Source organism: Panthera onca, chromosome A1, assembly GCF_046562875.1.
Source record: "Panthera onca isolate mPanOnc1 chromosome A1, mPanOnc1 haplotype 2, whole genome shotgun sequence".
Classification (NCBI taxonomy): domain Eukaryota; kingdom Metazoa; phylum Chordata; class Mammalia; order Carnivora; family Felidae; genus Panthera; species Panthera onca.
In genome coordinates, this window is record NC_138339.1 from 62,394,622 (window position 1) to 62,404,502 (window position 9,881).

Consider the following 9,881-nt stretch of genomic DNA (forward strand, 5'->3'; position numbering starts at 1 on the left):
GATGCACCAATAGTCCCTCCTCCCTTCACCACCTCAAGAGGGCCCTGCGCTTGGGCTCTCTGCCCACCTGCAGGCTTGCATCCAGGCCAGCAAGTATGGGAGGAAAACACCCTGCAGTTTGGAGAAGGGGGAGGAGGAACGATGGATGTGTGACAAAGCTTGGGCCTGTGGGCTCCTGGGAGAGTCCCAGAGGAGTGAGCCACACAAGCCCCTGCCCACTGGCCCACTACGAGACACCGAGCCTCCTGACTCAATTACAGCCAGTTCCCATGTCGTGGCAGGGGGCAGCAATGCCAGCTCTAGCCAGGGTCTGGCTAACCCTGCTGACAAGGGCTCTGGGGAAGGAACCACAGGGCCCCAGTGTCTGGGCATTACCCCAGGCCAGGAAGCTCCAAGGACAACTGTCCCAGCAGTACTGTCCTCAGGCATTCTGCGCAAAAGCTCACTTAATTTGCAAAGCCACCAAAGCCACCCATTCCCAGAGGAGAAGGCTCAAGGCCAACAGTGAGTGAATGGCAGATTCAGACTAGAACTCAGTCTCTGAGGGCAGAAGCCACACTCACAACCCTCCGGCCACGTGGCCTTCTTAACAAGCGTCGACTTCTCTCCTTGAGCTAGGGATGGGTGCCCATGACTCACTGCTTGTATCCACCAGGCTGAGAGGACCCTCAGCCAATGGCCCCCTTTCTTGCAGCTGCAGTGGCCCACGGCTGGCTTTCATCCCCAAGGGGAAGGAAAAAACTGAGTCACGCAAAGCAAGACTATTCTCCCTACCACAGCCCTCCCTCCAGGAAAAAAGCACTCATCATTTGCAATGAGGATAGCAGTGTCCTAGATGTTCAGTACAACGAATGGTGCGGTCCCCTGGTACTTTTCTGGCAGTGTGATAACTGTACTTCGTGCTGACCCCCATGCGCCTTGGGGTGGGCTAAAAGCGAATGAATGAACACCCAGGGAGGGGGGTGCAGGGCATCTCTCTAATCTGGATGAACTTTCTTGTGCCCTGTGACCTCGGTGCAGACCATAGAACTCAGGCCTGCAATTCTTTCCAACCCTCCTGAGCTGCAGGCGATATGGGAGGAGGGCCTGGACCTGCAGAGCAAACAGCATTTTAACTAGAAAAGCGTCTGCTCAGGCCTTCCCTCGAGGTATTTTAAACTCATTTCTTTCCATTTCTTGGGCTCTCGCACTGGAAAGCCACATCCAGAGACCTCCCTCTGCAGCAGGAGAGCGGGAAGAGTCTTGGAGGCTGGCGCCTACCTTGGGAGGACAGGCTCTCTGAGGAGCCGGGAGAACCCCATTGCTTCGGGACAGGATGGGGCAGCAGGATGTGGGAACCCGGCTGGAGCCACCCACAGTTTGGCACTGCTTCTTTTAAAAAAACCTTTTTTTTAATGTTTATTTATTTTTGAGAGAGACAGAATGCGAGTGGGTTGGGGCAGAGAGAGAGGGAGACACAGACTCTGAAGCAGGCTCCAGGCTCTGAGCCCTCAGCACAGAACCCGACGTGGGGCTCGACCTCACGAGCTGCAAGATCATGACCTGAGCCGAAGTTGGATGCCCAACCGACGGAGCCACCCAGGCGCCCCGGCACTGCTTCTTTTTTAAAATGAGCATTTGCTGTATTTTTTATTTTCACTAAAAACAGGAATATGTGTTCACTGCAGAACATTTGGAAAACAGAAAAGCACAGACGAGCAAAAAAAAAAAAAAAAAAAAAGTGACATTTTATCAGCTATATTTCTGTGCTTATACAGACACATATTTTCATCCTTCATTCGTAATCAGGTGGGAATCAGCCTGAGCATGTTGTTTTGCAACCAGCTTTTACTATTTAATATTCCCATGACAGAAGACAGAATATATTTTTACCATCTTGATGATATCCTAGCATGCCACGGGCGTTTAAGTGGATACCAACTTTTTACTATCATAAATGATACTATGTTTGTATGTTCCCAATAAAGCTCATAGTTATGAGATGCTAGGCTTGTTTAATCCTCACATCCGCCCTATGATATTGGAACTGTTATTATTCCCATTTTACTGAGGTGCAGAAAGGGTAAGACATTTGTCTGAAGTCACACTGCTGGTAGGTGGCAGAGCAGGGACTTGAACGCAGGCTTTCTGGTGTACTTTCTCTGCTCACCAGAAGCACGGAATGACACAGGTTCAAAGTCTGAACTAAAGTGACATGTAAATAATCTGAAGATATGAGAGCCCCACCTGCCTTGATCTTGAGACAGCTGCAGGAGCCCAGAGTATAATCAGCAGGCTGATATCTCCTGCTGAGATGCCCTATCTAGCTCCTTGCATCTGTGGGCCAGACAGAGCAGGATGGGGCAATGCAACTGATAAGGTCCATTATTTTTCAATCAGAAGAAAGCAACAGCCATTGAAAACAAAAGCCTACCTAGGGGTGCCTCGGTGGCTCACTCCGTGCAGTGTCGACTCTTGGTTTGTACTCAGGTCATGATCTTGCGGTTCGTGAGTTTGAGCCCCGCGTGGGGCTCTGTGTTTGACAGTGCAGAGCCTGATTGGGATTCTCTTTCTCTTTCTCCCTCTCTCTCTCTCTCTCTCTCTCTCCTTCCCTGCTCTTGCTTTCTGTCTCTCTCTCAAAATAAATAAATTAATTTAAAAACAAAAAAAAAGCCGACCTGAGGGGTCTTAATGTCTACTTCTTTGTGACCCACATAGGGCGCACGACAAGAACCCACCTACCGAGTAGATAGGAAGGCTCAGCCTTGCTCAAGGGCCTATGCCAGCAGCCGTAGGGTGTCCAGCCTGGGGTTGGCACCCTAGAAATGCCTCTTGAATGAAAGAGCATGGAGAACCTGTAGCCTGGCCTCACAGCAGCAGGTAGGAAAGAGGCACAGATTTGGATCATGGCCATTATTACTGTCAATATTATTTTTCATGACTACTATGATTGATTAAGTGCCTCTTACACATGATGCATCAGACTGAATATTGTGTGACACGAGTGAATCTTCATAACTGCCCACACTTTAGGTAAGGACTATTACAACTCCGGCTCCCTTTTTACATACCCTCAGAGAGCTCATCTAACCCAGAAGTGCTTGGAGAGGACTCAAAGCTAGGTCTTCTTGGGGTGCCTGGGTGGCTCAGTTGGTTAAGTGACTGACTCCAGCTTAGGTCATCTCGTGGTTGGTGAATTCCAGCCCGACATCAGGCTGTCTGCTGTCAGCACAGAGCCTGCTTCGGATCCCCTGTCTCCCTCTGTCTCTCCCCCGCCCCGTCCCCCAATATAAACAAACATTAAAAAAAAAAAAACAAAAAACCTTGGTCTTTTCATAATGAAAGAAATGTGCTAGCCACTGGCATTTATCTCTCCCGGCAGAAGGCATGGAGTGTAGATAGAGTCCATATGTTATCAAAAACAGCACACAACAGTCTTAGGAGGACGACACTGTACTCATTCTACAGATGCAGAAACTAAGGCTAGGGGCGGAGTCAGCCAAGGCCATGTTCATCTCTAACACCCAAGTTCTTTCCACTCAAGTTCACTGCCCTGTCCTGCATGTTTCTGCAAAAAAGGGGGTGCCAGGTAACTAGTAGCTGGAAACTGAATGCAGCTAATGCAGATTCACAATTTGTTCCAGACCACCAAGCTCACCACCCAGAGGCTTCCTACAGGCTGAGCTGAGATTGCCAGTAATACCTAAGAAGGGCGTGATCAGCAGCTCCGAATAGTGACCCCTGGGCTCTAGGGGCCTGGCAAAGGGAGAAAGGTTTCAAGACTGGTGGCACAGGGTCTGCCACCCCATCACTCCAGGGGCACAATCAACCCAGAGCTTCCTGGGGTGAGAATGTTTAGGGCTGGCGGCCGCCTGAGCTGCATCAATCCAGGCTGAGGGAGCAGTGAGATGGGGGGAAGGGCAGGGTGGAGAAACTGGGGTCCAGAAGCCAGGTGACACACCCGACATCACTTGGCTTAGGGCTGGGATCACACAGTTGCCACCTCTCCTAGAGCACGTACATATCTGGCTCAATCCCCATGCTGCCACTCCTCGCTGTGTGACCTTAGTTAGGTGCACGCCCTCCCTTCCAATCTCAAGGGGAGAATGGGAACCCTTAATGTAATAACTACCTGAAGGATTAGGATCTTGACTGTAATAAATAAATCGTACCAATTAACAGAAGACAAATAACTCGATATACTGAGAAAGGAGCAAAAGATAAAACAGGCAATTCACAGAAGAGGACACTCAAATGGCCGACAAAGGTGTGAAAAGATGCTCAACCTTACCAGCAAGCAGGGAAAAATCCAAACACACACCAACCATCGGATACTATTCTGCACCCAGCAGCTTGGCAAAAACTAAAAAGGCTGACAATTTGGGGTGTTAGCTAGGACACGCAGCAAAGGGATGCACAGACACTGCTCTGGGGGCATCTAAACGTAAAGGCTGAAAGTGCACAAACCCCTTGACCCAGCAACTCCACCACGTGCAGGAAGCAGCCACACAGATCTGAACTGCTGGGGACACCCCAAAAGACCCCACCAGGAGCTAGAATAAATAGTGGTATATTCAAATGGAATATTAAAAAAAATTTTTTAGTACATTTATTTATTTTTGAGAGGCAGAGAGAGACAGAGCGCGAGAGGGGGAGTGGCAGAATCAGAAGCGGGCTCCAGGCTCTCAGCTGTCAGCACAGAGCCCGATGCGGGGCTCGAACCCACAAACCACGAGATCGTGACCTGAGCCAAAGTCGGATGCTTAACCGGCTGAGCCACCAGGTGCCCCTCAAGTGGAATATTAAATAGTAGTTAAAATGAAACTGGGGCCACGTGTGTCAGCATAGATCTTGAAAGGGCGATGTTTTTATGTAGTTTTAAAATACTCAATGCAAGATTTGGGGCAGTTAAAAAGGTAAAAAACATTAAAAGGGGCATAAGGGCTGGGGTGGGAAGGGGACTGACTGCAGACCAGTCCAAGGGATCTTTTTGGGGTTGATGCAAATGTTAAAAAACTGGATTGTAGTGGTGGTCTCACAGCTCTGTAAATTTACTAAAATAATCAGCAAACATACGCTTAAAATGAGTGAATTTTATGGCATGTAAATTATACCTCAATAAAGCTGCTGGAGAAAAAAAATCCTATCTAATAGACCGAATGTTCTATTTTTTTTTTTTTAAGCGAATGGGAATGACAAACATCAAACACCAAATGCAGGACACTGGTTCATTTGGGTGGGGGAGGGGGTTGGCGTGAGCTGGGGAGGGTACACGAGGGGCTTTGCATCTGCCATGTTTTATTTCTCAACGAACAAAATTAAAGATCTGAAATATGGCAAGATATGAAGTTCTGACAGAGCTGGATGGTGGATAGATACTTTCTGTATTCGTATATTTCAAACAGTAGATTAATATAATGAAAAAGTACCTATTGTATTATTATTAGTTTTTAAATATGCTCCATGCCCAATGTGGGGCTTGAACTCATGACCCTGAGATGAAGAGTCGGATGCTCCACCAACGGAGACATCCTGGCGTCCCCAAGAGTACCTATTTTAAAGGACTGTTATGATGACTAATTATATAGAGAGCTTAATCCAGTGCCTGACCCACCACGACTGATCATATTTCAGCTGTTGTGATTACTGCTGTTGTAACGACTACTACCATCTTGCTCCTCTTAACATCTCAAGATCTCGATTAGGCAAGCCAGCATCTCCTAGCTCCTGCAGACAGCACTGTCTTCTGAACCTAAGGCTTCTACACATCCCGCTCCAGTGCAGGAAATGGGGTGATCCAAATAAAACCTGCAAAACGTACAGGGAGCACTTCCTCCTCCCCTCAAGTCAGAAAGAAGACAACCTAGCCGGGAAGGGTCTCCCCAGGGTATCGCGCTTGAAAGCCCCCTTTCCATTCATTCAGAAAGCCCTGGGTTCCGGGGCAGGAAAGGTGGCCGCACAAAAATGGAGCAGCTCTCTAAGCCTTTATCTCTCCCTGCCTCTGACAGAGGGTGGTGGCTCCGGGAGAGACTCTCCAAATAATCCTATCCTTATTACCAATATTATCACCAACAAAACCCCCTCTCCAACTGTTAGGCTCTCAGAGGCCCCGGGAGCTTCTGCCCCTGCATTCTCCAGACCTCCTGACCTGTGGCTCTGCCCCTGGGCCCACTGATGATGTCTGTGCCCAAAAGCGAAGGAGGCGGGGGCTGGGCAGAGACAGGATGTCACCCTGATCATGGAGATCTGCCTTTTCAGGTGGAACAGGGGGCCCAGCCCTGAGCTCAGATGCAGTTTCTCTATGACATCTACAGTCCCTGTTACCTGTTCCTTCCAAAGCAACTGAGGGATGAACAGGTGGTAGGCAAGGTAGCTGCAAATGGGGAGGAGGGGGTGGAAAATTACGGGGCATGGCTAACGGAACTCTCCATAACTGATATGTATATTCTAACACAATGGTTGGGGCAGGGGGTTGGGGGGAATCATGGGAGACATGTCCTGGGACATTTTTGGTTGTCACAATTTGGGAGGGGGATGCCACTGGCACCTAGTGGATAGAAGCCAGAGAGGATTCTAAACATTCTACAGTGCTCAGGACAGCCCTTGGCAACAAGAATGATCTGGCTCAACGTGGCAACAGGGTTGAGGTGAGAAATTCGGTCCTAGGGGGAAGCAGCAGTATTTACAGCTTGCAGATTACAGAAGCTGGAGCTCAGAGAGAGAAACTGAGCAGCCTAAGGTCACACAGCAGAGCTCAGGACTGTCCAACTTCCCTTCTCATGCTTTCCCTCCAGGGTGGCTGGGCCAGGTTCTGAAAGGAGGGTACCAAATGGGATGAGAGTCTAGGCCTATGCCAATAGGTGCCTCCACACTCTTCCAGAGTGGTGGGGTGGGTGTGTTTTGAGAACAGGAGGGGGAGGCACTGGCAGTTTCTGGTGGGTTCAGGTCCCCTGCCATCATGGCATTAAATCTGCCCTGTTCCTGTAGATAACTCAGCCTTCAGTTCAACCCATTGCCCCATGTCATCTGACGAACCCAAAAGGCTGGATCCAAGGGAGGGGGCCCCCTTGAGTCACAAGAGTGACTAACCCCACATGCAGAAAAACAAGTTTTTGGTGAAATCCCTCCACATGTGACCTCGGCACACTCCCAATCAGGGTGACATGGACACCATGGAGCAGGGAGGCAGGCTTCTAACAATGATGGCAAGCCAGCCCTGCTGTCACGTGGTCCCTCCCCCGAGGAAGTGGGCACCATCACCCCCCAGGTACAGATGAGAAAACTGAGGCTCAGAAGCCGCACAGCTATCAAGTTGAGGCCACGATGTGAACCCAAATCCATATTGTAATTTGTCTCAAAGGACCCCGAAAAAAGGGATGGAAAAGCAAGCAAGATGCCCCCTAAAGCTGCCGAACCTTCAAACAGCTGGCGGATATGGATCCGACTAAGCAGGGAATGAAAAGCCGCAGGATGATCACAAATGATGGCAGACTTCTTGGTTCTTAAGGGGACTTTGCTTCAGGAAACTATGAAGGTATGGGATCTAGAAAGTGATGTAGTGGTCAGGTGAAACACCACCTTTTGATGTCCAACAGACGTGGATTGACATCCTTGCTCTGCCTGTGACTGTGACCTCAGGCAGAAGACCTCACCTTTCTGAGCCTTAGTTTCCTCATCCGTCAAATGGGCTCAAGAACCTCTGCCTCATGTGGTGTGCACCGGGAGCGGAGAGGAGAGGGTTAGTGGATGATGATGCCCACTTCGTGGTGACTGTATCTATTCTGGTTTTGCCAGCTCACAGATTGGGTGGGAGGCAGCATGGAGAATTTTAGACTTCCTTTTGTTGCCATGTTGGTGAAAACTGTCTTCATACCAAAAAGGCAACTCAGTTACACACTCAACAAGCTCAAACAAGAAACCACGATTTGGCAGTATTTGAAACAGTTGACAAAAAAAAAAAAAAAAAAAAGAAGAAGAAGAAAAAAAAGACAATTTAGCTCAGCTCTGGAATCAAGGGAAACTTCACTCTATTTAAGGATGCCACAGGTCCAGGAAATTGCTTCCCACAGCCTGGCTAAGGGCTGAATAACTGGCTGCCCAGCCAATAACAATACGGACTCACACAGCACACCCTTTCTCGTGGAGAGTGCAGAGTGGATTCCGGCTATCTCCTTTCAGGATTTTATAAGCTATTCACGGAGGGCATATAGATCTGCTCTGTAAGAATGAGCCTCTTAAGAAAACAGATCCAGAGAAGACTTGCAGGGAGGCCAAGGAGCTGAATTTAGCCAGCCAACGCCCTTTGCTATTCATTGTTCTACACTTCTTTGTTAGGATTTTTTCCCTCCCTCTTGCTTTTTTCCTTCCTGGTTAACTTCTCTGCAGCTAGGCGCTGCCACTGCCCCCTTCTCACCACCAGAGACACCAGAGCCCCCTTCCCTCCAGTAAGGGAGGCCTCCCCAAGGCCTCACCTGGGCCCAACACCCCACAGACCCATTATACCTCCACCCAAAACCTCTGAGGTGATCCCATGGCCCCTGAACCCAGATTCAGCTCCTAGATTGCTGCAGAATCCATTTCCCATGTGGGGGTCACCGCCTGCCCTGGCACACGTTCCAGAGGCAGGGAAGGCCTGAATGCAGCTCCATGTTCTAGAACCTGCAGCTTCTTGGAGCCTCAGCCTTCCCATCTGCACAATGAGGTTACTGGCCCATTTTCTCAAGTCCTCACTAGCTCTAAACAAGATTCTCATTTTACAGAGGGAGGTACCAGGAGAAAACTTTCGCACATTTTTTAACAGAAGTTACTGGAGAAAAAGGGCAGAGACTTTTTTTTTTTTTTTTTTTAAACCTCTTCACGGTGCAGGCACTCAAAGGATCCATTCTCAGAGATCGCTTAGGCTGGCTGGCTGCTCCAAAAGGACGGAGCCAAACTTGGCGGTCCCTAGAGGGGCTACCTGTGGCTAAGACACTGCGGGTCTGAGTGCCTCTGGACAAGGAGGAACAGGGCGGGCGGCCCGAGAACAGGAGCTTCTATCTGTGTCTCTCTCTTTCCCCCTCCCCCTCTTTCTGTCTCTCTGTCCCCTACACTGCCTGGGCCAGACTTTTCCACAGATGGGCAGGACGGAGTGGGGGGCCGAGGAGAAGACAGTTAAGGGGGAGACGAGCGGCGGAGGGGCGAGGCGGGAGAACGGGAAGGAGGGGAGGAGAACAGGGCAAAAGAGAGGAGGGGGAGGGGGAGGAGCTGGAGAGACCCGGGCTCGAAGCAGCAGGGCCGAGGAGGGGAAAGAAGGAGAGGGTGGGGAGAGAGCAGACGGTTCGGAAGTTTTCAGAGCCGGGGGGCTCTCGGTCGCCCCCGGCGGGGCACGGGCTCGAGGGGGCGTGGGGACCGCGCGGCACTCACATAATGCTTGTTGGGCACCCGCCGCTTCTGCACGTCCAGCACCTTCACCTCCACGATGCTGCGCCGCGGCGGCATGGCCGTCCTCCGCGGGGCCGAGCGCGGGTGCGGGGGGCGCGGGTGCGGGGGGCGCGCCGCCGCGGGCTGCGAGCGGTGTGCCGAGCGCTCTCCGGAGCCCGGGCCGAGCACGAGCCGCCGCCGCCGCCGCCGCCCTTCGCTCCGCGCGCCCTCGGGCCCGGCCGGCCGCCGCCGCCGCCCGCCCCCGGCCCGCCCCCGGCCCGCCCCCCGCGCCGCCGCCCCGCCCCCCTTAAAGGGCCCGGCCCCGCTCCCGCCCCCGGCGCGCGGACCCGGCTGGCCCACGTCCGGCCTCCGCCGCGCCTTTGTCCCGGCGCCGTGCCCCGGCGGCCGGGGGAGGGGACGGGCGGGCACCCGCCGTCCAGTCACTCGCTGGCTCATTCCCGCACGCGCTCGCTCGGGAGTCGCGGTCCAGCGCCGGATCTGAG

General features: G+C 51.7%; 1 protein-coding gene across 2 annotated transcripts in view; it reads right to left on the reverse strand.

Annotated features, from left to right (window-relative positions):
- Positions 1 to 9,611, reverse strand: part of SH3PXD2B (SH3 and PX domains 2B) — a 105,265-nt gene extending 95,654 nt beyond the window's left edge. Inside the window, exon 1 of one of the 2 annotated variants that reach the window (XM_081796372.1) lies at positions 9,382 to 9,611. In XM_081796372.1, coding sequence (XP_081652498.1) covers positions 9,382 to 9,456 — 75 coding nt within the window. In that variant the 5' untranslated portion in view covers positions 9,457 to 9,611. The remainder of the gene's footprint in view (positions 1 to 9,381) is intronic. The other variant, XM_078446863.2, reaches the window with a different exon arrangement.
- Between the last annotated feature and the right edge of the window lie 270 nt (positions 9,612 to 9,881).